Source organism: Ailuropoda melanoleuca, chromosome 1 (assembly GCF_002007445.2).
Source record: "Ailuropoda melanoleuca isolate Jingjing chromosome 1, ASM200744v2, whole genome shotgun sequence".
In the NCBI taxonomy this organism is placed as follows: Eukaryota; Metazoa; Chordata; class Mammalia; order Carnivora; family Ursidae; genus Ailuropoda; species Ailuropoda melanoleuca.
Window position 1 is genome coordinate 380,111 of NC_048218.1, and position 27,330 is coordinate 407,440.

A 27,330-nucleotide genomic window follows, 5' to 3' on the forward strand; every position below is an offset into this window, starting at 1 on the left:
GCGGCGGGCGTCCGAGTCCCTGAGCCGGACGGGGAGCGCGGCGCGGGGCACGGCCTGGGCGGAGGCCGCTTCCTTCCCCTGCGCCCTCCCGGCCCCGCCGCCTTGCCGGTGTCGTCAGCGGAGCGGGCCTGGGGCGCGGGCGATTTTCGGGGTGCGCGGCCTCCGTTGCCCCGCCTTTCCCTGGTCAGGGGGCAGCCTCTCTGCGGGGCCGCTCTGTCCTTGGAGCCAGTTGGGCGGTCTTCGCAGGTATAGCAACACTGTTTATTTCTCTGAGTGGGTTGTGGTTACTGGGAGAAAATAGGAAACAGTCTTGGGCTGGCTCAGTCGGTGGAGCGTGGGACGCTTGATCTGCGGGTGAGTTCGAGCCCCTTGTTGGGTGTAGAGATTACTAGAAAAGATCAACTTTAAGAGAAAGAAAAAGGAGGAAACACTGAAACACTCATGTTCTTAACAGCGTTACATTGTAGTTTTCTGTCTACGGAGATTGGAAGACTGGAGAAATTCCTCTCTTTAAAAGTGTGACTGCATTTATTTTCTCATTGCTATTTGAGGTTTCTCGTGCCATTTACCAGTTCAGTAAAATAATTTCAAATTTTTTCTTAAAGGATGACGCTTTAAGACTCTAGTAACAAAGTAATTGATTCTTCCACCCTCTACCCCAGGCACCCACCCCCACCCCACTGGCTCTCAGAAAATAATGCCTGGCCCTTTGGTTTACCCCGTTTTTAATTATCCTTAGAGTGTGACATGTCATTACAAATTCTCTTCTTAGTTCTCCAGCAGGACATGACTGTGATCCAAATTTTTGTCTTCCAGCTTACTGTGAGGATGAGGGGAAACTCCCTCGCTGAATAGACTATTTAAGAAGAGAACTACTTGTATGCGCATAGTATTTGCTACCTTGGATCAGAAGATGAACCCAACTAATCCTTTCAGTGGGCAGCAGCCTGGGGTTTTCCCAGCATCTACTAGTAGTTCCATAGGAACATTTCAGGCTAAGCCACCATTTCGATTTGGTCAGCCTTCTCCTTTTGGACAAAATAATACGTTATCTGGGAAAACATCAGGATTTTCACAGGTATCCAGCTTTCCGACATCTTCTGGAGTAAGTCATTCTTCTTCAGCACAAACATTAGGATTCTCCCAAACCTCAAATGCTGGACTCTTTCCCGGACTTGAACACACTCCAGCTTTTGTAGCTGCCTCTGGGTCTTCAAGTTCATGTGTGTCTGCAAACCCAGGATTTAGTTTTAAATCACCCAGTTTTGGGGCTTTCCCAAGTACTTCTACATTTGGACCAGAGACTGGGGAAGTAGCAAGCTCTAGTTTTGGGAAAACAGAGTTTAGCTTTAAACCTCTGGAAAATTCTGTGTTCAGACCAATATTTGGGGCTGAATCTGAGCCAGAGAAAACTCAGAGCCCAGTTACTTCTGGATTTTTCACATTTTCTCACCCAATTAGTAGTGGGCCTGGGGGGCTGGCTCCATTTGCTTTTCCTCAGGTGACAAGCAGTTCAGCTGCCAATTCAAACTTTACCTTTTCAAAACCAGTCAATAGTAATAATTCATCATCTGCCTTTACCTCTGCTTTGCCAAACCAAAATGTAGAGGAAGAGAAGAGGGCCCCTAAGTCACTGTTTGGAAGTTCTGATAGTAGCTTCACTAACTTCCCCATATCTTCAGGGCCTCTGGGCGAACCATTCCCAGTTAGCAAAACAGGTGTAAGGCAAGGATGTGAAGAGCGTGTTTCCCAAATGGAGCCACTTCCCAGCCTCATGAAAGGACTGAAAAGGAAGGAGGACCAGGATCGCTCCCCAAGGAGACATGGCCATGATGCAGCAGAAGACTTGGATGCTCTGTCGAGGGGAGACCATCCTCCAGATAAACGACCCGTTCGCCTGAATCGACCTCGGGGAGGCACCTTGTTTGGTCGAACGATACAGGATGTCTTCAAAAGCAATAAAGAAGTAGGTCGTCTGGGCAACAAGGAATCTAAAAAAGATACTGGCTGTGCCGAGTCTGGGGAAAATGACCACTTGGCCATCCCAGGAGGGAGTCAGTCTGTTTTGGCACCTTCCCGGCTCCCAGGTGTGATGAAAGAGGAAGAAACTGAAAGTAGAGATAAAAAAGAAGGTGAGCTCTAAATACGTGCACCATTCAGTAAATGCTGCTGGTAGGTTCTTGGTAAATTTCCCTGGGTCTTAGTTTGATGTTTCTGGTAAATTTTTTGTAAACACTAGGAATTCTAACGTATCAAGAGCATGTCCTACGTAAACGTTTCCTTTGTTCTTACATAGGTGGTGCCTTCTGTATGAAATGTTACATCTGAGGGGCGACTGGCTGGCTCAGTTGGAAGAGCATGTGGCTCTTGATCTTGGGGTCATGAATTGGAGCCCCACATTGGATGTGGAGATTACTAAATAAATAAATAGATAAACTTTGAAATGTTATATCTGATGCATTTTTTAAAAGATTTATTTATTTTAGAGAGAGCGTACACAAGTAGGGGGAGGGGCAGAAGGAGAGGGAGAGAATCTCAAGGAGGCTCCGACTCCACGCTGAGCTTAGAGCCTGATACAGGGCTCAGTCTTACCACCCTGAGATCATGACTGGACCCAAAATCAAGAGTCGGCCACTTAACTGGCTGAGCCACCTCGGCGCCCCATCTGATAGATTTCTGTGCCTGTTCTCTGATCCCTAGATTCTCTGAGAGGAACGCCTGGACGTCAAAGTAAAAGAAGCGAGAGCACAGACAGTCTTGGGGGCTCGTCACCCGCTGAGATAACAGCAATCCAGTGTAAGAACATTCCTGACTCTCTCAATGACAGAACCATTCTGGAGAACCATTTTGGTAAAATTGCTAAAGTGCAGCGTATCTATACCAGGCGCAGCAAAAAGCTTGCAGTGGTGTATTTTTTTGATCATGTGAGTATTTCCAAGAAATTTAATGTGAGTGAAAAAATTTGAACTTTGTCACTTTAAAACCTGTTTTCAAATTTACCAGTTATTTGTTAGAATTTGGGCAAGTACTCGCATATCTTATTCTTAACTTGGAGAGGCTTGAATAGCGCTATTTATTTCATAAGTTGGAGTTACTCATGGAAAGCTTGCAGTCCCTACTGAATGAGTGTTTTAGAAATGCTGGGTGAGTGATTCCATGAGTCAGGTTTCTCTGAAATGCAGGGGAGTGGCTCTGTAATCACACAGCACTTTTTCCAAATTGAGTTTTCTTGTTGTTTTATTTGGTCGTAGTACATGATCACTGTAAACGTTCAAACGGTACAGAAAAAGTAGAATCCCCTTGTAATCCCATTCTCCAGAGATAACTGATGTTACTTGTTTGGTTTATACCTTGACTGTAATGTGTATATAAGAACGTATATGCATAACACATTGGTTGTAGAGTGTATGCATATGGGGACCATTCACATTATGTAGCTTTATATCTTTATTGTTTTTTTTTTCTGAATATTCTTAGGAAAAATAAAGTTCTATAGAATTTGCAAAGTAGAAAGCATGTCATTGTACTTTTTTTAAATGATAGAGGTATAGCCTGTTAATGTAGGAGAAAAAACCAGAAATCTATGGGAGGGGGCACAAAATCACCCATAGTTCTATTTTCTGAGATACCAATTATTAATATTTTGGTTAATGTCTTTGTAAGTATTTAGTCATGTTGTTTTCACACAAATGGGATCACACTGCATATGCTGTCTGGTAACCTTTCCAGGTAGCAGTCTTAGTATTTTCTGAAATCAATAAATAGCCTAGATTAGAATAGGATTGTTAAATGCTACATGGCATTCTATCCTGTTTACCTACTTGGCCAATTTTCTATTTGTGGACATTTTTGGTATGTATTTCTAATTGGCTTATATCCTTTGTTTAAATTCCTGAAAGTAGGGGCACCTGGAGGGCTCAATTGGTTAAGAGTCTGCCTTTGGCTCAGGTCATGATCCCAGGGTCCTGGGATCGAGCTCCACATCAGGCTCCCTGCTTGGCGGAGAGCCTGCTTCTCCCTCTCCCTCTGCTGCTCCCCCTGCTTGTGCGCTCTCTGTGTCTGTCTCTCTGTCATAAGTAAATGAATAATAAATAAATTCCTGAGAGTAGAAGTTCTGTGCCAAAATGCATGCATAGCTTTAGGGCTTTTGATGTTTATTCCTTTCTGTTGATTTTTTTTTTCAATTCAATGGCAATTCAATGGCATTAATTACATTTACAGCACAACTATCACCACTGTCTCTTTCCAGAACTTTTTCATCATCCCAAACAGAAACTCTAACCACTAAGCAATATCTCCCCAATTCCTCCTTCTCTCAGACCTTGGTGACCTCTACTCTACTCTCTGTCTCTATGAATTTGCCTATTCTAGAAATTACTTGTAAGTGGAATCATACAGTATTTGTCCTGCTTATTTTGGTCAGCATCCTGTTTTCGGTGTGTGTCCATGTGGTTGCGCTTCATTCTTTTTATGGTTGAATAACACCCATTGTATAGAATAATGTTCCTGTGCGTTACACTTTGTTTATTAATCTCTCGATGGAGAGAAGTGATTTCTACTTTTGGCTGTTTTGAATAATGCTGCCGTGAACATGGTGTGCAAATACCTCCCCAAGACCCTGATTTTAATTCTGTCGGGTATATACTGAGGAGTGGAATTGCTGGGTCATATGTGTTGTTTTTTTGTTTTTGTTTTTTAAGTTATTTGGCTGTTGAGATGTACTTGTGCTTCTAGCTGAGTCCTAAAAAATATTAATGTAATAAATATGTAAATTGTCATTGTAAGCAGTTCATTGATACATACAATGCTGAGGTCCCTTGATTACCCTCATCTCTCCTGTTACCCAGGACCAAACACCATTACCTAGTATGGTGTATATTTTTCTAGACATTTTCATAGGTATGTCAATAGGTACGCTAATACATAGTTGGTTTTGTGATAAATTGTATCCCGCGTGTATCATTCTCTTCCTTTTGTCTTTAAGTGTGACTTGGCAATCTTTCCATTACTGTATTTGTAATCAGATCACTAAATGCCAACAAGGCCAAGCTATGGGTTCTGTCCCAGTAAAGTCATTACTTTCAAAAAGGAGAAGAGCAAATCCATGTCTGTGAGATGGGTAAGGGAGGCGAGGACTGTGGCTGCCACGTCTGGAGGCAAACTGTGTGGTTAGAACACGTAGGGGGCGGAGGCTTCACTCTGTGGTGCAGAATTCTGCCACTGCATTTGAGGTTTTAATCTCATTTCCTTTGGTGTCCTGATGTCCTTATACATTGTGTTGTGGACTGTTTTCTAGGTGTCTGCAGCCCTGGCTAGGAAGAAGGGGAAAGGCTTGCATAAAGACATGGCTATCTTTTGGCACAAGAAGAAAATAAGTGAGTTTGCAGTTACTCTTGGTATGGTCTCCAGTTCTCTGTGTCCAAGGCCCTCTGAGCTTTCGCCCGTGCCAGGGTGGGGCTGGCTGTCAGTGCGTCCTGTGTCTGTGAGTGTTTCTGTGAGCTCCTCTGGAACCTCCTGTGACAATTAAGAGAGTATTACATTTTCAAATACAGTAAAGTCCAGTGTCAGGTGATTTGTGGTTCATGAACTCTGTGCTCTTGTGTCCTCAGGTCCCAACAAGAAGCCCTTTTCCCTGAAGGAGAAGAAGCCAGGTGACAGTGAAGGTGGCCAGGGCCCCGAGGACACATCCTTTCAGCACTCTCCTCTTAGCAAGCCTGTGGTGAGGGCCGCAGCTGGCACCCTCCTGAATAAAAGGTGCGGCTGGTCCTTCCTGTGGGTTCTTCGACTTCTGTGCACTTCGTGGCAGTTGTGCCAGAGCATGGCAGGGAAGTGGGTGATATGCTGACACTTGAGCAGGGCGGGGATGGGGGACTGGGAGAGGGAGAGGAGGGCATGGTGGGAGGGCAAGGGGTAGATGGCTGCACAGAGCCCCCGGGCTCCTCGCTTATCTCACTCAGTCCCTTGTCCCACGTGCTTGTACTGGCACCTGATGTGTGTCAGTGTATAAGGAGCAACTTTTCCCTTAAGAGGTCTAAGTGGCTTTAATCAAGTTTTCCTAATAGCTCCTTGTAGCAGTTCCAGTATAATTTTCTGTAGGTTCAGCTTATTACGGTGAGGCGGTTTCCCTTCGCCGCATGATAGCTGGGGAGCCGGGGTGGGAGTGGGCATATGGTGTGTGGTTCACATGGCCTCCCCGTCTGAATGGAAATCTGTCCCCAAAGGCCCCCCCTCCTCCCCATGTGACCCCGCCTCCTTCTCACAGCCTGCTTCTGTTTGATCCTTCATGTATTTTGGTTAGTATATTGTTTCCTCACTTTTCATTTCAGTTAGCAGTTTAGTTGCTGATTTGTTTTTGCTTTTTCCTTTCCCACTCAGCCAGTCATACCTTCTTCAACATTAGACTTCACTGAGTATTGAAAGCTAGAAAATGGGGAAGCTCGGAGACATTGCCCATTTCTGTTTAGTACACCCTTCTGCCGGAGTGAAGTGATGTATGAAAACATGTAGGCGTGTGATTTCCTCATGGTGTTAGTGGTTTTTTTGTTTTGTTTTGTTTTTTTAATCCCAAGCTGAATTTCATTTTTGGGGGGATAGAAATCTATGGATATTCATTTCAGCTGTTTAAATGGGCTCATCTCCTTTTTAAAAAGTATGGAATATTTATTTTATTCTATGGTTTTGGAGATATTTATTTTTGCACATGAGAGAGAGCNTTGGGGGGATAGAAATCTATGGATATTCATTTCAGCTGTTTAAATGGGCTCATCTCCTTTTTAAAAAGTATGGAATATTTATTTTATTCTATGGTTTTGGAGATATTATTTATTTTTGCACATGAGAGAGAGAGCGCACGAGAGTGCGTGCACCCGTGGGGGGGAGGGGCAGAAGGAGAAGCAGACTCCCCGCTGAGCAGGGAGCCCGATGTGGGACTCCATCCCAGGACCCTGGGATCGTGACCTGAGCCGAAGGCAGACGCCTAACTGACTGAGCCCCCTGGGTGCCTAAAAGGTACGGGATATTTTAAAATGACAGTGAATGACAGGAGTAACACCTGCTCATCGCCAGCATTGTCAAGACTCGTCTCATGTCAGTGCTCATGGTTTGTCAGTTTTGGGGCAGTAGTGGCTCGACTGATGGAAGCATTCGGAAGTGGGAGTGATAGAAGCACCTGATGGATGTAAGGCCCTTGATGTGTTACTTTCTTTGTAGCTCTCCAGTGAAGAAGCCAAGTCTTCTAAAGACCCATCAGTTTGAGGGAGACCCTTTTGACTCGGGCTCCGAGGGCTCGGAGGGTCTCGGGCCATGTGTGTCATCGCTTAGTACCCTGATAGGCACTGTGGCTGAGACTTCTGAGGAGAAGTACCGCCTGCTTGACCAGAGGGACAGGATCATGCGGCAAGGTATGGTGGGCGCATCTCAGCCGCGGTCCAGAGACCTGGCTAAGGTCATGATAAGGTCATTGTGGGAGCTGTGAGGAGGGAGCAACCCCTGCCCGTGGGGCTCCACTCTCATTGAGTCTCCGGGCCCTCCAGTGCCCACATGTAATCTTTGTTGTGTGCTAGTTTCCTGAGGGGGTGGTAGACATGGATTATAATGCAGATACGTCTTTAATATTATTTTTGGAAGAAAATCAATATACTATTGATCCATGCTAAGTTAAACATTTTAAAGGGCAATTTTTATACATTCAGAAAGCACATGTTAAAAAAAAAATCTAAATGTTCGGTTTGACAAATCCCCACAAATAAAACTTAAGAAATATCAACCCGAGGGAAAAATCTGTAACTCATATCACAAAGGCCTGATTTCCCTGATACAGAAAGTACTGGGGAAGTCATTGTGGAAAAAGTCCAGCCCAATAGAGAAATGAGTAGGAGATCGTAAGAGTTACAGAAAAGGAGGTACACCTGACCCTAGACCAACACGAGGGTAGGGGTGCTGCCCCCTTGCAGTTGAAAATCCACGTATAACATTTGACTCCCCCAAATTTAACTGCTCATAGCCTACTGGTGACTTACGACATAATCAGCACATGTTTTGTGAGATATATATCATATACTGCATTCCTGCAATAGATTAAGCTAGAGAAAAGAAAATGTTATTAAAATGATAAGGAAGAGAGATTACATTTATGACTGTAAAAAATATCTGTGTATGAGTGGACCTGCACAGTTCAGACCTGTGTTGTTCCAGGGTCAACTGTGTCATGAATTGGTTTTTAAACATATGGAAAGGTGCTCGCCCCATCACACAGAGCGATGCCAGTTGTACCCGCAGAGGTGGCCTCTCCCATGTTGCACCATGATGCTGTGTCCTTGAGCGGGCTGTGGATGGCTGTACCCCTATGGAAGAGGGCAGGTTGGCAGTATCTTTCAGCCTTAGGAAAGCCTGTGCCTTTGACTCAGGATCCCACATCCAGGAATCTGTCCCACAGGCTGTCCCACACACGTGTGTGTGTCCGCGTGCATGTGTTTTACACACAAGATTGTTTGTGATAACAAAGATTGGGAATTGACTGTCCACATAGCAGGATTCTAAACAGTCTGAAAGAAGACTGGGGTTTCTTTATGGAAAAAAATGAAGATTTATTGTGAAGTAGAAAATCATAGTGTGGAAGTATGTAGTATGCTGCCACTTGTGTATAAATAAGGGGGGAAGTGTGTGTGTCCATACATAAGTGAGTGTACCTGCCTGTGGGTTACACAAAGTAGTCCTGGAAGTATGAAAAGATCTGTTCATGTTGACTCAGAGAGGGGAGCAGGGGGGGGGTGGTTCTATTTTGACATTTTTATACCTTTGGAATATAGCCCATATGACTGTATTATCTTTTCAAAAAATAAGTATTCTATTAACTTTAAAAAAATAGGTGCAATGACCACAAAAGGAGAAAGTATTTGTGCTTTTCTTTGCAAAGTTTTTTTTTTAATTTTTAAAAAGATTTTATTTATTTGACAGAGAGAGAGAGAGTGAGGGAGAGAGAAATGGAGGAGCAGGAGAGGGAGATGGAGAAGCAGCCTCCCTAGGGAGCAGGGAGCCCGACATTGGGCTTGATCCCGGGACTACCTGAGCCAAAGGCAGATGCTTAACTGACTGGGCCACCCAGGCGCCCCTGCAAAGTTTTTTTTAAATTAAATTTTAGCTGTGGGATTTTACTCTTTTTGGAAGCTGTGAATAAGTGGGTAATCACAGTGCTTCCTTAACATGGTAATAAAAGCTGTTGTGAAACATTATGTCATTGACATGATTTTTATATTACAAATAAAATTAGTAGGTATTGAAATTTTTCAAGATAAAAATAAGGTGTGTATTTTGAGCTTGAAGTAGTTGTAGTTCATCTCATTTAAAAGATACTTTTGTAACTTTAATTCTGTGGGAAGTAAGAGTAGTTTATTCAGGACCAGGTGTGTTCTCTTAGGTGATTCCTGTAATGGCAACAACAGGATGAAATAGAAGCAATAAAGTACTGAGTTTTAGAGCGCTAGTATGTTTGGAATATTCACAGTTAGCAAATTGATCTTTTTAACAAACATAGTGCAGCAGGACTGTATCGTTGAGGTCGCTGCGGAGCCGGGGACAGTGATGCGTGCCCCAGCCTGCATTGTGCAGTGCAGGCCTGTGGCTATTGCAAGGGGATGCGGCCTCTTGGTGCCCTGGTACCTGACGTGATAGGCCATGCTTCCCTTTCTCTAGGCCCAATGCTTTACTTTGTCATTTGTGTGTGGCATTTGCCTTTAGTTTTATTTTTCCTTTTATCGTCACGGTAACTGTGTGGTATGTTCTTTTTATTTGTCATTTAGCTCGGGTGAAAAGAACCGACCTGGACAAAGCGAGGACTTTTGTTGGGACCTGCCCAGATATGTGTCCTGAAAAGGAGCGGTACATGCGGGAGACCCGGAGCCAGCTGAGCGTGTTTGAAGTGGTCCCAGGGACTGACCAGGTGGAGCCCCGTGTCCTGGGGTTCCTCTCTAGGCCGCTGTCCATATTTAATCTTCAGGGTGGAGGTGGGATATATAGGAGAGGGGGGGCTTATTTTTTTATAGTTTCGGTACATATTTATACTTGATTTGGGTGTTTACCTTTTTTGAGGGTGGCAGGGATTTAGAGGGTGGCTACTATTAACATTCATGTTAAATTGTTTGTGCTGTGAGGTGTGTACTAAACAATCTTGTATAGGATGACTGGACCCCACGGTCCTCTAAGGTATAGCTGTAGATACAAATTTGTTTCATAGATTAAAAGTTTCTTTTCATTTGTTTTTTATTTTCACAGTTTTCTTCCTATCCTTTTCTATGTTTGTGTTTTGCACAGTTGAGATTATGCTCTAGATGCAATTCTGTATGAATCCTTTTCACTTACTATACAAACATTTTCTTTTCTGCTAAACTCTATCAGCATTTTTTAAATGACAGCATATTATTTGATTGTGTAACCCTGTCAAAACTTCCCATTTTGCAATCATTAGATATTTAAATTTCATGAATAATTCTATTGGGCATATTGTGTGTAATGAGTCTAAGGTTGTAGCTTATTTCCTTCTGATAGACCCTAAGGATTAAGTTACTACATCAGAGTGTGTGACCTTTCTTCAGGTTCCTGAACATGTATGTCTCAGTGCATGTTTCCAAATTGTTTCCTGAGAAATCTGCATCATTTTAGATCCTTTTTCCCTCTTTGTTAATTTTGTTTGCGGCCTTCTCTCGGTTGGTGGGGTGTTTTTTTTGTCTTTTTTTGGTCTTTTTTTAAAGATCTTATTTTAAAGTAATGTCTATACCTAACGTGGGGCTTGAATTTATAACCCTGAGATCAAGAGTCACATGCTCCATGGACTGAGCCAGCTGGGTGCCCCTTGGCTGGTGGTTTTAAGTTGCCCTTGCCCAGTGTGGGGTCCCCAGCTAGGCAGGAGTGTCACAGCAGAGGCTCCTGCACTAGGAGACAGTGATGCTGGCTTGCAGTGGATGCCCAGGGCTAAGTCCTGTGGATGTCTGGGATTCTGCCCTTGGCCACATGTCTTCAGCCTCCTTTTCCGGGTGGGACAGCCCCAGGCCCATGCACACAGCTATCCTGGCCCTGCAAGGCCCCTGCTGCTGTCTCCGTTTCCTTTCGTTTGGTGTTTGAGTGTGGCTGAGGTCTGTTAACAATGCTTCAAAGTCCTTTACCTGTCACACCTCTGCCCTTGGAGCCATGCAGTTGTATCTCTACTTACATTCCTTTTTCTTTTTCTTTAAATTTTTTATTTTTAAATAACCTCTGCGCCCAGTGTGGGGCTTGAACTCACAGCCCCGAGATCAGGAGTTCCACGCTCTACTGACTGAGCCAGCCGGACCCCACTTACATTACTTCTGCTTCTTCGTTCCGTGTTGTATTTGCCAAAAACAAATTTCTCATTTGTTTTTGAATTTTGATCTTTACTTTCAAACGGAAATTTTACATTTTAAAATTGTATTCTGTAGTATTGATCTCGTATGAGTATATGGGTAATTTCCTCCTTATTTTAAGGCGTAGCTGTGCGGAGGCTGGCCCAGCACGTGACACCCAGCTGTTTGCCCCGACTGTGTGTCCTCAGGTGGACCACGCGGCAGCTGTGAAGGAGTATAGCCGCTCCTCCGCTGATCAGGAAGAACCCCTCCCGCATGAACTGCGGCCCTCGGCCGTGCTCAGCAGGACCATGGACTACTTGGTGACTCAGATCATGGATCAGAAGGAGGGCAGCCTGCGGGACTGGTATGACTTCGTGTGGAACCGCACACGGGGCATACGGAAGGTATCAGCACTTTCAATCTGAAAATTAGAAAATGCATGTGAATTCCAAAGTTGAAGTGAGATTTCTTTTCATTTTACTCAGTTCTATTTCATCTGTGTAAAAAAAAATGGTATTATTTAAAATCGTTACAAAGTCCTGTTAAAGTGTGCTTCATGGGCTGTGTTTGAAATTGACATATGAGAAATTCAGGTAATCATGGTTCTTCTAATGGTTTGTTCCCAGCGTATGGAAATACATGTGTGAGATCTCTGTGTGTGTGTGTGTGTGTGTGTAATACTCCCTCTTGCTTGTGGCCAGGACATCACACAGCAGCACTTGTGTGACCCTGTGACGGTGTCCCTGATTGAGAAGTGTACCCGGTTCCATATCCATTGTGCTCATTTCATGTGTGAGGAGCCCATGTCCTCCTTTGATGCCAAGATCAACAATGAGAACATGACCAAGTGCCTTCAAAGTCTGAAGGAGATGTATCAGGACCTGAGAAACAAGGGTGTGTTCTGTGCCACCGAAGCCGAGTTCCAGGGCTACAATGTTCTGCTCAATCTCAACAAGGGGGACATCCTAAGGTGAATTTTCAAATTTGGAAGCTAGCCTATGGAAAGGCAGGGTTTTGTTTTTTTTTTAAGACTTTATTTTTATCTTTTAAGATTTTATTTATTTATTTGAGAGAGAGTGCACGAACAAGCGGCGGGGGGTGCAGGCAGAGGGAGCGGGAGAAGCGGGCTCTCCGCTGAGCAGGGAGCTGGATGCGGGGCTCTATTCCAGGACCCTGTGATCATGACCTGAGCCAAAGGCAGCCGCTTAACCTACTGAGCCACCCAGGTTCTCCCCCCCCTTTTTTAAAGATTTTATTTAATTATTTAGAGAAAACATGCAAGTGGGGGGAGGGGCAGAAGGGAGAGAGGGAATCTCCAACAGACTCCCCACTGATCGAGGAGCCCAAGTGGGGCTTAATCCCAGGACCCTGAGATCATGACCTGAGCCGAAACCAAGAGTCAGGTGCTTAACTGACAGAGCCCCCAGGTGCCCTGATAGGCATCTCTCTTGAGTGATTCAGTCAACTCTGTTTATTTATAAAACAAAACAAAATTAAATTTTGTTTTTAGGTGTCATCATCATCAAAAACAGTTGGCGGTTGTTTGCCATTAAAGCAATTCTTTGATAATCAATTCTTTTTTTTTTTTTTAAAGATTTTATTTAGTTATTCGATAGAGATAGAGACAGCCAGAGAGAGAGGGAACACAAGCAGGGGGAGTGGGAGAGGAAGAAGCAGGCTCATAGTGGAGGAGCCTGATGTGGGGCTCGATCCCATAACGCAGGGATCACGCCCTGAGCCGAAGGCAGACGCCTTAACCGCTGTGCCACCCAGGCGCCCCGATAATCAATTCTTAAATTGATTATTCCTTGGATTTGTTTATTTACCATCTTTTTAGAGAGCACCGTTGTTCCCCATCCAGCTCAAGAGCGGCAGCCGTGAAGTTAGTAAACTGAATAGAATGGCACATGTCACCATTAAGTTTCTCTTTCTTAGTATGGCAAAAATCTAGGGTTTTTTTTTTTTTTTAAATCACATCTATTTTCATAGACATTTTGTCTAATTAAAAAATAAAATTAGGGTGCTGGGTGACTCAGTCATTTAAGCATCCAACTCTTGATCTCAGCTCAGGTCTTGATCTCAGGGTCGTGAGTTCAAGACCACTATTGGGCTCCACGCTGGGCCTGGAGCCTACTTAAAAAAAAAAAATGGAAAAGAAAATAAAATTCTAACCCCTTTGTCTCCTTTAATTAACAGAGAAGTACAACAGTTCCATCCTGGTGTTAGAAATTCCTCCGAAGTGAAATTTGCTGTTCAGGCCTTTGCTGCATTGAACAGTAATAATTTTGTGAGATTTTTCAAACTGGTCCAGTCGGCTTCTTATTTGAGTGCTTGTCTTTTACATTGTTACTTTAATCAGGTGAGTAATGTGGCTATACTTGAAGAATTGGAAGAAACCAGATCGTTACTTTTGGTATTTAAGTGCTTCACTATTCCAAGAACATTTTAGCAGGTCCCAGGCTAACATGTGTAAGCCTTGCAGCAGCCCCCCGAGGGGGTTGCCAGCATTACTTTGTTGCATAGGGGGGTTGGCACCATGGACTGCTGACGGAAAAGGCAGTGCGATGGAAAATACTATTGTTAGGTTCAGATTGGAGAAATCTCTTCAGCATGACGTGACTTGAATTCAACACTATCATTTTCCTTGGAAACAAAGAAACCAAAAATCAAAAATCTCACCTACAAAGTCCCTGACTTAAAAATTCTTAAGTGTTACTAATCGAAATTTTTGGAGTGAACCTGATGTTGCTGATTCCATTTCAGTAACTATCTTAAGGGCCTGCTCCTTGTTGAGTACTGTGCTGTGCCTTGGGGTTGCAAACCTGGGGAAGACCCATGTCTTACCTGGTGCTTTACATAGAGTATGAATGCCTGGTCTCAGAATTCCCGAAGTCAGGTCTTCAGGCCTAGCCCCCTGACAGTGCATACACTGTGCTGTCCCCCAGCTGTAGGGTGTCCGCTGGGTGGGGAGGAGCCTGCTGGGGTGGGGGTGGGGTCTTATGACCTGGTCAGCTGGTTCTCTGACTCCAGGTTGTTTTTCTTCTTTGGTCACACATCAAATCCTTTGGTAAACAGTGACTAAGCCCACGGTCATAGCCCAGGCAGAGGGTCTTCTTCAAGTTTGTTCATTGTCCTGTCTGATAATTGCCAACAGCACTGAGATTCTGGAACAAATGAAAGGATTTTTAACAATGTGCCATTTGGGGAACTCTGTATATTCAATAAATAAAACCCATAGTTAATATTTTCAGAATGATTTTATAATGTTATTAGAATGTTGGCCATTTGTGCCTGTTTTAATAACTTGAAACAAAAAAAGACATCTAAGTGCTTTAGAGAAACAAAGTGTTTGACATGGTCTGTCCCATAGGCTCCCTTGCTCAGCTCCACCTGCTGTGATGCTTCCTATCCCTCCAACCCCAGCACACTCCTGCCTCAGGGCCTTTGAACTTGCTGTTCTCACTGCTGTTCTTTTTCCTCACAGAGCCATATGGTGCTCACTTTCTTCAGGTCTTGGCTTGGCTGCCAGCTTCTCAGCAGAGCCCACCCTGCCTGCCTTCCCTCCTCCTCTGCCTTCCTCTGTTGCACTGTCACCATTAAATGTACTGTGTATTTCACAGGTTCATTTGTTCATTGTTGGTCTCTCCCTAACACATCGGTTCTGGGGGCAGGGATTTTGCTTTATTTTTGTGTGCTTGGCTTTAACAATGTCAGGCGAGAAAGAAATACTCCATAAATACTGTGTTAGAGTTAAAGAACACTGCAAGAGGAAAAGAGGAAGCAAGGGGTCACTCAGAGTCCTAGCATCCACATGCAATTTTTGTTAACATTTTCCTATCTTTTTTTTTTTAAACACTTGTTATGAATTTCTTGCCATTTATGCATTTTTCCATGGCATTCTATCATCTCTGATAATTTTTAGTGCCACAGAGCTTTTTGACAAATGGATGGTGCACAATTGACCTTCCTTATGCCCTGCTGATGGACGATTTGTCTTCTAGGGCTTCTTTTGTGTGTGTGTGTTTAAGAATTTATTTGTCAGAGAGCGTGGGCACACAAGCTGGTGAAGTGGCAGGCAGAGGGAGAAGCAGGCTCTCCGCTGAGCAGGGAGCCTGATGCAGGGCTCAATCCCAGGACCCTGGGATCATGACCTGAGCCGAAGGCAGACACTTAACCAACGAGCCACCCAGGCGCCCCAAGGGTTTCCTTCATAGCCTAACCGTTCCTGTGTATGAGACTGACTGTGTCACATGCATTTCTGAGCATCTTCTGCTGAGCAAATGCCCTGATAATTGCTAAGCCTGGGCCTCTTAGTACCAGATTGCTTTCCAGAGGGACTGAGCTATAGCAGGACCCTGTCCCCCATGGTGGCGTTTTGTGGTCATGGGATGACTGCTTCCTTAACACTGCAGTGATTTGGCTTCTCTCTTCAGATCCGCAGGGACGCTGTCCGAGCGCTCAACATCGCGTACACTGTGAGCACGCAGCGCTCCACTGTCTTTCCCCTGGACGGCGTGGTGCGCATGCTGCTGTTCAGAGACTGTGAAGAGGCCACAGACTTCCTGAGCTACTACGGCCTCACTGTCTCTGATGGGTAAGAGTAGAAGGTGACTGTGGGACCTCTCTTTCTCTCTCTTTTTTTTTTCTCTTTTAATTCTGATAAAGGGCTGGGAAGTGCCAGCTAAATGCCAGGCCTCAGAGAGGGCCCATTCCACATGCTGCCTCCCTGGGGTGCAGGTGAACACAGCGAGGCTCAGAATGGCTGGGGGTATCCGCAGATCAGACACTGTTAGTGGTTTGGCATTCAGACTCCTTCATTTGCAGTTCCAGAATCAGTGCTTTTCACAAGTTACTGAAGAAACTACAGGTAAAGGTAGGGTCTTCCTTATTCTCTCTCTTGAAGATGACTTCTGCTGGCCAGTGACTATCACTGTCCACCTGTGATGGCCCAGACAGGCACTGATGGGCCAGGCCAGGGGCTTCTCTGCTGCTTGGAGTCAGTGTTTTGAGAACCTGATGAAACTCGTGGACCCTCTCCCAGTAAATGGTACCATAATGTACAGCACGTCTTGTTCCAAGTTGCTGTTTTTCCAGCCGTTCTCTCCTCTTAACTCATCATTGCCAGCCCCTTCCTGTCTGCTTCCTGCAGGCCTGTCCTCATAGAAACGTGGCTCTGGAGTAAGACAGGAGCATGTACGCGGGTATTGTTGCACGTGTGGCTGTGCACAAGTACGCCAGGAGGCTCCAAGTCACAAGGAAATGTCCAGGCTGGCAGCTGTGGATACTGTGGGCCGGGACACTAGACCAGCCTTACTGCCTCCCTCTTCATTTACATATGGTTGTGGGGTGACCCCGTGATGGGGACAGGGCTTCCAGCATCGCCGCTGGGCACCAAGAAGGTGAAGGTTGGCTTCTCACCTATGTAACGCTTCTCTGGGTTCTCTCTTCTGGGTAGCTGTGTCGAGCTGAACCGGTCCTCGTTCCTGGAACCAGAGGGGCTGTCCAAGGCCAGGAAGTCAGTGTTTATTACCAGGAAGCTGACTGTGTCGGTTGGGGAGATTGTGAATGGAGGGCCATTGCCCCCCATCCCTCGTCATACCCCCGTGTGCAGCTTCAACTCCCAGAACAAGTACATTGGGGAGAGCCTGGCTGCAGAGCTGCCTGTGGGCACCCAGAGACCCAGCTTGGACACAGTAGGTGAGAAGCTGCTATGGCGTGAGGGAACTAGTGTGGCCCCTCCAGGAAGCCTCTCTGGAGGTAGGAGCACCTGTTTTATTTTGTGGGTGAGGTTGGAGTGGGTGGGTATTGGCTCATTGCTCACATATTTCTCCCCTCTCAAGAGTGGCCTGAATGGCTCCCTGATGTCACGGTGCTTGGTTCCCATGGGTGAAACACACACTGTCCCCTCTGACATCGATCGGGAGTGTGGCCAGCCCTTAGGGTCACTGTGGGTGTCCGGGGGTTGTCTAAGTGCCCTCACTTGCCTGTTCCCTTCCAGGTGGGGGAAAAGGAGAGGCATGTGGGGCAGAGGCAGATGTATCGCCGCCCGCTCTCCTCCAGCAGCCTCTTCCCACCCCTGCGCCCACACCAGCTTCTCTGCCTCACCTCCCGGCACCGACCCCGAGCACAGCACCTACCCTCTTCCAGCCCCCTGTGCAGCCCCCCATGCAGCCCCCTGTGCAGTCTGAGTTGCTTCCTCCAAGGCCTGCACCTTCGTACTCTGATGCGGTAAGGAATCTTCCAGATTAGGGCTCTGAGGAGCCCGTTGTGCAAGCGTCACCAGTAGTGTCTGATATCCAGTCTGACTGTTGTCTGTAGATGGAATCCACAGAGGTGGCTGCACGTGTGGCTCTTAAATGTTCCGAGTGCCAGGTGGGGCGGGTCTCAGGACCCTGGCCTTGGAGGCTTAAGCCTTTGTCTTTCTGACAGGATGCCTGGGGCTCTGAGCTTAGGGCTGCATGAGTCCCCCTACCTTGTTGCCTGTGTCTGTTAGGGCTGCAGCTCAGGCTTTGGAAAACGCGTGGAGGGGTTTTTGTGGACATAACGTGAGGGCTGATGGAAGTACTGCCTTGCACCGAGGGCTCTGCAGACACGTGGGTCTCTGGACCACCCTCTGCCCTATGGAGTTGTCAGAGCAGCACTTCATCGCTTCCTGTCCCAGCGGCATCTTGCACCCCTGACCTGTCTGCTCTGAGTGATGTTCAACACCGCTCACTTGAGAGAGCCAGTGGACGTGTTGACTAGCGACGTGTGGGGCCCCAGGCGGCACTGTGTGCCTGCTGATGGGGTTGAACAGGGCCTTGTCGACCACATAGGTTGTGGGATCGGGCTCACCACCCTGTTGCTTGGGCCGGTGCTGGGTCATTAAGGAGGCCTGAGGGGGACCCTGAAGAACGGCTGGAGAAGCTGACCGTGTTTGATGTGGTGTGGGGGGCAGTGTGGGAGGGTGTCGAGCGGGCAGCAGCCTTGCCCTGTCCTCTCCAGAAGGCTTCTCTCCATTCATGAGCAGGAAACCTTTCCAGAAGCAGCATAGCTAATTCCCACATGAGGATTGTCAGATGCCCTCAGACAAGTGTCCACTGATGAGGTTGTGAAGGGACGTGTTTGCCCTGGGGCGGGGGGTGCTTCATGAGACCATCTCCAGTTCTGCGAAGGTTTTCGGTACCCTTAGGCTATAGGGCTAGACTGTTTGGTTTTAAGCTCAGTCTGGATGGAGGCAGTGTTTTCACTGCCAGCACTCTTACTCCCATCTGTCCTCTCCTTAGGACCTGGCTCAAATAGTGGATGAGCTCATCCAGGAGGCTCTTCAGAGGGACTGTGAGGAGGTTGGCGCCGCTGGGGCGGCCTTTGCAACCACAGCTCTGGGGTAAGTGCAGCGCCCCACCTGCTCTGAAGCTGTGTGCTTGCTGGGGCCGCTCCCCATCCCTCCGTGTTTCTTCTTATAGAGCTGCTCTCAGTCTTGGACAGGAGGTTGCAGCTGCCCGTTTGTACAGGCTTAACTGTTGGTCCTGTCCTCTAGGTGGGTATGATTGTCCGTGTTCCTGACCTTCTCTTTGTCATTGGCATGGAGTTTCTGTTTGTGTGTGCTTTTTGAACAATGTTAGGGTTATTAAAGTTGTAAATTAAAAACCTGTTTTTCCTTAAACTTTCCTTAAACTTAAACATGCCTTTAAAATCTAGTAAAGTATAAAAATTTGTTTATTCTCTATTAAAAATTAAAAACACTTTATGTGATCTTGGATTAAATTTTACTTTATAAATTTAACAGATTAAATCCCTTTAAACATTTTATATGATTTGCATTTTATACCATGATGAAATTTCTTTAGAGATTTCAAACTACAGTTATAAATTTTATATATCTAATTCTATCTAATATTTTAAATTTCTAGTCTTAATAAATTTAATCAAAATCTTTCTAAGACTTAAACAACTTATTTAAAGTTAATTAAAGCTAATTGATTTAGTAAATCAGATTATTTTAAGGATTTCAAACATTTTTAAAAATCCTATTACACAAGAAATCACACAATGATTAAAAAGTATAATTTCACCTGTATAAATGTAGATGACTCAAAAGGATTAATCTTATTGATAGGTTTGGTTCATTTTCCTATACTGGAGTCAGATACTTTCTGTTTGAACTAAAAATAAATATGATTTCCATTGGCTTTATTATATTGTGGTAAAATGTGCATAACAAAATTAAACCACCTTAGCCTTTTTTTTTTTTTTTTAAAGATTTTATTTATTCGACAGAGATAGAGACAGCCAGTGAGAGAGGGAACACAAGCAGGGGGAGTGGGAGAGGAAGAAGCAGGCTCATAGCGGAAGAGCCTGATGTGGGGCGATCCCATAACGCCGGGATCACGCCCTGAGCCGAAGGCAGACGCTTAACCGCTGTGCCACCCAGGCGCCCCGACCTTAGCCATTTTTAACCATACAATTCAGTGTCATTAAGTACATTAACAATGTTGTGTATCCATCTCCATTATTTCTGAAACTTTTTCATCATCCCAAACTATACACATTAAACGATAATATCCCATTCTCCTCTTTCCCCAGCTCCTGGTAACCTCTATTCTACTTTCTGTCTTTATGAGTTTGCCTCTTTTAGATACCTCACATGAGTGACATCATAACAGTATTTGTCCTTTTTTGTCTGGGTTTTTTTAGGCACAAAAATGTCTTCTAAGTTCATCTGTCAGTTTTAGCTTATATTAGCATTTCATTCCTTTTTATGGCTGAACAATACTCCATTAAAATATACGGTTGACCCTTGACCAGCATGGGCGGTTGGGGTGCTGACCCCCTGTGCAGTTGAAAATCCAAGTATAACTTTTGACTCCCTAAAATCTTAACTAATGATAACCTGTTGACTGGGAACCTTACTGATAGCAATTAATAGTCGATTAACATATCGTGTATGTTATACGTATCATATACTGCATTCTTACAGTAAAGTAAGTTAGAGGGAAGGAAAAGAAATCATAAGAGAAAGTACACTTAATGGTATTGTATGTGTAAGTGGACCTGTGCAGTTATAACCCGTGTTGTTCAGGGGTGAACTGTATAAACACATATGCACATGTATATACACCACATTGTTTATTCATCTGTTGATGGATACTTGGGGTCGTTTCCACCTTTTGACTATTGTGAATAAGGCTGTTGTGAACATTGATGTACAAATAACTATTTGAGTCCCTACTTTCAGTTCTTAGGGGCGTATGCCTAGGAGTGGAATTACTAGATCATATGATCTTTTTAAAATTTTTTCAAAAACTGCCAAACTGTTTTCCACAGTGACTGCACCATTTTATATTCCCACCAGCAATGCACAAGGTTCCCTTCTCTCTACATCCTTGCCAATACCTAGTATCATCTTTAAAAAAAATTTTTTTTAAAGATTTTATTTATTTATTTGACACAGAGAGCGAGTGAGCACGCAAGCAGGGGGAGCAGCAGGCAGAGGGAGAGGGAGAAGCAGGCTCCCTGCTGAGCAGGGAACCTGATGTGGGGCTGGATCCTAGGACCCTGGGATCATGACCTGAGCCGAAGGCAGATGCTTAACCAACTGAGCCACCCAGGTGCCCTAAATTTTTTTTTTTTTAGTAGTCATCATAGTGGGTACACAGTGGTATCTTGTTGTAGTTTTGGTTTCCTTTTCCCTAATGACTAATGATGTTAAGCCTGTTTTCATGGGCTTATTTGCCTTTTGTATATTTTCTTTGGAGAAATCTATATTCAAGTCCTTTGCCCATTTTTGAATTGTTTTTTGTTGTTCAGTTTGTAGGAGTTCGTTTATTTTCTGGGTATTAATCCCTTTTCAGATACATGATTTGCAAACATTTTTTCCCGTTCTTTTTGGGAATGTCTTTTCTGTTTGGATTGTCTTTTCACTCTCTTGATAGTGTCCTTAGATGCACAAAAGCCTTAAATTTTATGTAGTCCATTTTATCTAATTGTTCTTTTGTTGCCTGTACTTTTGGTTTCATATTCCAATGTTATGAATATTTTCCTGTGTTTTCTTCTAAGAAAATTATAGTTTTAACTCTTAAGTTTAGGTCTTTGATCCATGTTGGTTTTATTTTCATATATTGTGTAAGATAAAAATCCAACACCATTCTTTTGTATATATTCTTTGTATTTTGAAATGACTGTCTTTTCCTCTTTAAATGGTCTTGGCACCCTTGTTGGAAATCAACTGGTCATATATGTGAAGGTTTTTTTCTGGATTCTCTTTTCTGCTCTGTTGGTCCAGATGTCTGTTTTTATGCCAGTACCACATTGTTTTGATATAGTTTTGTAGTAAGTTGTAGTAGGTTTTGAAATCACAAGGCACGAGTCCTTCAACTTTGTTTCTCTTTTACAAGATTATTCCACTATTTGGTGTCCCTTGAAATTCCATATGAATTTTAGGATGAGTTTTTCTTTCTTTTTCTTTTTCTTTTTTTGAGAGCGAGCGAGCAGAGGTGGTGGGGCAGAGGGAGGGAGAGAGAGAATCTTAAGCAGGCTCCATGCCCAGCACAAAGACTGATCTGGGGCTGGCTCTCACTACCCTGAGGTCATGACCTGAGCCGAAATCAAGAGTCGGATGCTTAACCGACTGAGCCAGCCAGGCGCCCCTGGGATGAGTTTTTCTATTTCTGTAAAAATGCTTCTGGGATTTTGATAGTGATTGCATTGAATCTGTAGATTGCTTTGGGTGGTATCGACATCTTAACATTAAGTCTTCCAGTCTAGGGGTGTCTGGCTGGCTCACTTGGTAGAGCATGTGACTCTTGATCTTGAGGTTGTGAATTTGAGCCCCATGTTGGGCTTAGATTACTTAAAAAAAAAAAAGTCTTCTAGTCTGTCCACATGGGCTGTCTTTCCATTTGTTTAGGTCATCTTTAATTTCTTTCAGCAATGCTTTCTGCTTTTCATTGTACAGGTCTTTCTTCTTGGTTAAATTTATTACTAATTGCTTTATTCTTTTCAGTGCTATTTTAAATCAAATTGTTTACTTAATTTCACTTTTAGAATTTTCATTGCTAGCCTATAGAAATATGATTGATTTTTTAAAAAAGATTTTTATTCATTTGAGAGAGAGCGCATGAGGGGGGAGGGGCAGGGGGAGAAACAGACACCCCACTGAGCAGGTAGCCTGACACGGGGCTCCATCCCAGGACCCTGAGATCATGACCTGAGCCGAAGGCAGATGTCCAACCAACTGAGCCACCCAGGAACCCCTGATTTTTTTTTTTTTTGATCCTTATATTTCAATCTTGCTAAACTTGTTTGTTAGTTCTAATAGGTTTTGAGTGGATTTCTTAGGATTTTCTATATACAAGATCATGTCCTCAATGAGTAGATAATAGTTTTTTTCTTCCTTTGTAATTTGGATGTTTTTTATTTTTCTATAACTTCCAATATGATATTGAGTAAAAGCAGCAAATAGGGCATCCTTGTCTTATTCTTGGTCTTAGAGGAAAAACTTTCAGTCTTTCACATCTGAATATGATGTTAGCTGTGGTTGTTTCATATATAGACTGTATCATGTTGAGGAAACGCCTTTCTATTTCTAGTTTTTTGAGTCCTCTTATCATGAAATGGGGCTGAATTTTGTCAGATTCTCTTTCTGCATCAATTGGGATGATCATGTGAGTTTTTTCCCTTCAGTTTATTAATACGTTTGTATTCCATTGTTTTTCATTTGTTGAACTATCCTTGCATTCTAGGAGTAAATCCCACTTGGTAATTTTATATAATCGTTAAAATATATTGTTGAATTTTGGTTTATTGGTATTTTGTTGAGGATTTTGATATCAGTACCCTTAAGGGATAGTGTCTGTGGTTTTCTTATAGTGTCTTTGTCTGGTTTTGGTATCAGTGTATCAGTTCAGGGCAATGCTGGCTTCACAGAAGTGTTAGAAAGTGTTTTTTCCTCTTCAGATTTTTAGAAGAGTTTGAGAAGGGTTGGTGTTTTTCCTTAAGTGTTTGATATAATTTGTCAGTGAAGCCATCTGGTTCTGGACTTTTCTTTGTTGGGAGGGGCTTTTTAATACTGAGTTAATCTCATAAATTGTAGGTCTATTCAGATTTTCTATTTCTACACGAGTCAGTTTTGATAGATTGTGTGTTTTAGACATGAGCTTAATTTTTATGCTAAAAGCCAAATACATATTTTTTCCTAGCCAATATTTGAAGTTTAGTTAGGCGGCTTGCTTGGCTTTTATTTATTTATTTAGAATGATACCCACTTTTCTCTGCCTAGTGTTTCCAATGCTGCTATGGAGGAGCTATTAACAGCTGCAACCACAGGCATTTTGAGGCACATTGCAGCTGAAGAAGTGTCTAAGGAAAGGGAGCGAAAGGAGGAGGAGAGGCGGCTGGCTGAAGAGGAGAGGTGAGTGTGTCTTGTTCCTGCAGTGCACGTGAGGTCAGAGTGTGTGAACACAGGACAGAACCTACCCTGGCCTGGGATGCTCGCTCTTTTGGCCACTGCACTGGCATCAGACCCATGGTTCACCTAGTGCCCTCATATACTGCAGCCCACGTAATGGATGGGGGTCCGAGGCCATACCCACCTTGTGAGCAGCAGCCTTCCCCCACAGCTGGAGTTGGGGGGAAGGGTGGTGGTCAGGGGAGCTGGAGTGTGTGTGGCTGTGTGGCTTGTCTGGTGATTTCAGAGGGGTGGCCTTGCCGGGTTAGGCAGCACAACTCAAATCCCAACTTTCAAGATTGGAGAGGGTGCTGACACTTATTTTTATTCTTAAATATTACCCTTGTGCTTTTTTTTCTTTTACCCAGGTTGAAACAAGAGAGAGAACTGGCGTTAACTCAGCTGAGCCAGGGCCTGGCTACAGAGCTGACAGAACTTGTCGTGACAGAATGCGTGAGGGAAACCTGCTCCCAGGAGTTGAAGTAAATGAAGTGCCGGTATCTTGTAGTTCTAGAGCGTGCGGTGGGAGGAGAGAAGGCGGTCATTGAGGCACCGTGGCCAGGCTGGTGCAGCTGAGGCTAGCTGTGTTTCACTTTGACAAGGAACATAGCTTTGGGATAGCCAAACAGGAAAACGCCATCCCTGTTCTCGAGTGTGTGTTGTCTCCACAGAGGGCCTCACTTACACTCGACCTCATCGTGGATCGTGCACTGGTTGTGGGGAAGTGTCGGTTAGCAAAATAATTCATTGGTCGTCTGCTACACACCGAGGAATTTACTGTTAGTTTTTCTCAAGTAGAAGATCCTTTCTCTTGTTTCCTATGTCGAAAGATTTCTTTGAGGTATCTCATTTAAGAATTTTATTAACTTCTTTTTTTTAAATTGAAGTATAATTAGCATGCAATGGTACAACATATTGATTTGAAAGTTCTATAAATTGTTCAGTGTTCGCCATGATAAGTGGAGTCACCACCTGTCACCATACAACATTATTACAGTATTTATTATTCACTCTATTCCCTATGCTGTACTTTTCATCTCTGTGACTTATTTATTTTTTGACTGGAAGTTTGTACGTCTTAATCCTCTTCATCTATTTCACTCATTTCCCCCCTCCCCCTGCCTCCCCTCTGGCACAACCACCAGCTCTCTACATTTAAGAATCTGTTTTTGTTTATTCATTTGTTTTTTTTTTTTAGATTCTGCATACAAGTGAAATCATACGGTATTTGTCTTTTTCTGTCCTTTTTCACTTAGCACATTATTCTCTATGTCCATCCATGTTGTTGCAAATGGCAAGATCTCATTCTTGTTTGATGGCTGAGTAGTATTCCATTATACACACACACACCATATTTTTATTTATTAATGTATCTATGGATAGTTAAGTTGGTTCCTTATCTTGGCTATATTATAAATAATGCTGTTATAATCATAGGGGTGCATATATTTTTTCAAATTAGTTTTCAGTTTCTTTGAATAAATACCCAGTAGTGGAATTACTGAATCATATGGTATTTTAAGTTTTAATTTTTTTTGAGGAGCCTCCATACTGTTACCCACAACGGTTGTACAAATTTACATTCCCACCAATAGTAGACAAGGGTTCCCTTTTCTCCACATCCTGGACAACTTCATTATTTCTTGTCTCTTTGATTCTAGCCATTCTGACTGAGGTGATATCTCATTATGGTTTTGATTCACATTTCCTTGATGATTAGTGATGTTGAACATCTTTTCATGTGTCTCTTGGCCATATTATATATGTCTTTGGAAGATGTCCGTTCAGGTCCTCTGCCTGTTTTTAATCAGTTGTTGTTTTTGGTTTGTTGTTGTTGTTTTTGGTGTTGAGTTATGTAAGTTTTTTTTATATATTTTGGATATTAACCCTATATTGGATATATCATTTACAGGTATCTTCTGCTTTTCACTGGGTTGCCTTATTGTTTTGCTGATGGTTTCCTTCACTATGCAAAAGCTTTTTATTTTGGTTATAATCTTAGTAGTTTATTTTTGCTTTTGTTTCTTTTGCCTGAGGAGACGTATCCATAAATATGTTGCTAAGGCTGATGTCCGAGAGTTACTGCCTATGTTTTCTTTTAGGAGTGTTAAGGTTTTAGGTCTCACACTGAGGTCTTTAATCCATTTTGAGTTTCTTTTTGTGTGTGGTGTGAGAAAGTGATACAGTTTCATTCTCATACATGTAGCTATCCAGTTTTCTCTACACCATTTCTTGAAAACTGTCTTTTCCCCATTGTATATTCCTTCCTCTTTTGTTTATAGACAATTGACCATACAGGTATGGGCCCTCTATCCTATTCCATTAGTCTCTGTGTCTCTTTTTGTGCCAGTACCATACTATTTTGATTATTATAGGTTTGTAGCGTATTATGAAATTTGGGATTGTGATACTTACACCTTTGTTATTCTTTCTCAAGATTGCTTTGACTATTCAAGGTCTTCGTGGTTCCATACAAATTTTATGATTATCTGTGAAAAATGCTGTTGGTATTTTGATAGGAATTGCATTGAACCTGTAGATTGCTTTGGGTAGTATGGACGTTTTAACAGTATTAATTCTTCCAACCCATGAGCATGAAATACCTTTCCCTTTGTGTCATCTTCAGTTTCTTTAATCAGTGTTTTATTGTTTTCAGAGTATAGGTCTTTTATCTCCTTGGTTAAATTTATTCCTAGGTATTTTATTCTTTTTGGAGCAACTGTAAATGGGATTGTTTTCTTAATTTCTCCTTCTGCTTCTTCGTTATTAGTGTATAGAAATGTGGCAAATTTCTGTGTATTAATTTTGTATCCTGAAACTTTATCAGTTCTGATAGTTTTTGGTGGAGTCTTTAGGGTTTTCTATATATAGTATCACATCATCTGAAAATAGTGACAGTTTTACTTCTTTTTTACCAATATGGATGTCTTTATTTCTTTTTCTTATCTCATTGTTGTGGCTGGGACTTCTAGGACTGTATTGAAAAAAAATGGTGAGAATGGCATCCTTGACTTGTTATTGATCTTAGAGGAAAAGCTCTCAGTTTTTCGCCATCGAATATGATGTTTGCTGTGAGTTTTTCATATTATGGCCTTTATTATATTGAATGTGTTTCCTCTAAACATACTTTGTTGAGGATTTTTATCATGAATGGGTGTTGTATTTTGTCAAATGCTTTTTCTGCATCTGTTGAGATGATCATATGGTTTTTATCCTTTCTTTTGTTAATATGGTGTGTCATATTGATTGGCAAATATGAACCACCTTTGCATCCCTGGAATAAATCCCACTCAATCATGGTGAATTATTTTTTTAATGTATGGTTGAATTCAGTCTGCTAATATTTCATTGAGGATTTTTGCGTCTGTGTTCATCAGGGAAATTGGCCTGTAGTTTTCTTTTTTGTAGTGTCTTTGTTTTTGTATCAGGATGATGCTGGCTTTGTAGAATGAATATTTCTACATTTATAGACTGTTTTCCTTTCTGTTCTATATTTTGGAACAGTTTGATAAAAAATAGGTATTCACTCTTATTTACATATTTGAT

The 27,330-nt window shown here is 43.2% G+C and overlaps 1 protein-coding gene across 4 annotated transcripts in view; it reads left to right on the forward strand.

The window, feature by feature from the left end:
* Positions 1 to 6: 6 nt before the first annotated feature.
* MCM3AP (minichromosome maintenance complex component 3 associated protein) overlaps positions 7 to 27,330 on the forward strand; it is a 50,270-nt gene continuing 22,946 nt past the window's right edge. For 3 of the 4 annotated variants that reach the window (XM_002919054.4, XM_034654162.1, XM_011224745.3), the window contains exons 1-16: positions 7 to 246; positions 817 to 2,132; positions 2,701 to 2,924; positions 5,297 to 5,375; positions 5,610 to 5,754; positions 7,210 to 7,400; positions 9,798 to 9,937; positions 11,564 to 11,761; positions 12,059 to 12,327; positions 13,554 to 13,716; positions 15,791 to 15,951; positions 16,813 to 17,054; positions 17,356 to 17,585; positions 18,623 to 18,723; positions 23,617 to 23,748; positions 24,153 to 24,266. In XM_002919054.4, coding sequence (XP_002919100.2) covers positions 881 to 2,132; positions 2,701 to 2,924; positions 5,297 to 5,375; positions 5,610 to 5,754; positions 7,210 to 7,400; positions 9,798 to 9,937; positions 11,564 to 11,761; positions 12,059 to 12,327; positions 13,554 to 13,716; positions 15,791 to 15,951; positions 16,813 to 17,054; positions 17,356 to 17,585; positions 18,623 to 18,723; positions 23,617 to 23,748; positions 24,153 to 24,266 — 3,641 coding nt within the window. In that variant the 5' untranslated portion in view covers positions 7 to 246; positions 817 to 880. Of the gene's footprint in view, positions 355 to 816; positions 2,133 to 2,700; positions 2,925 to 5,296; positions 5,376 to 5,609; positions 5,755 to 7,209; positions 7,401 to 9,797; positions 9,938 to 11,563; positions 11,762 to 12,058; positions 12,328 to 13,553; positions 13,717 to 15,790; positions 15,952 to 16,812; positions 17,055 to 17,355; positions 17,586 to 18,622; positions 18,724 to 23,616; positions 23,749 to 24,152; positions 24,267 to 27,330 lie in introns of all 4 variants that reach the window. The other variant, XM_019799480.2, reaches the window with a different exon arrangement.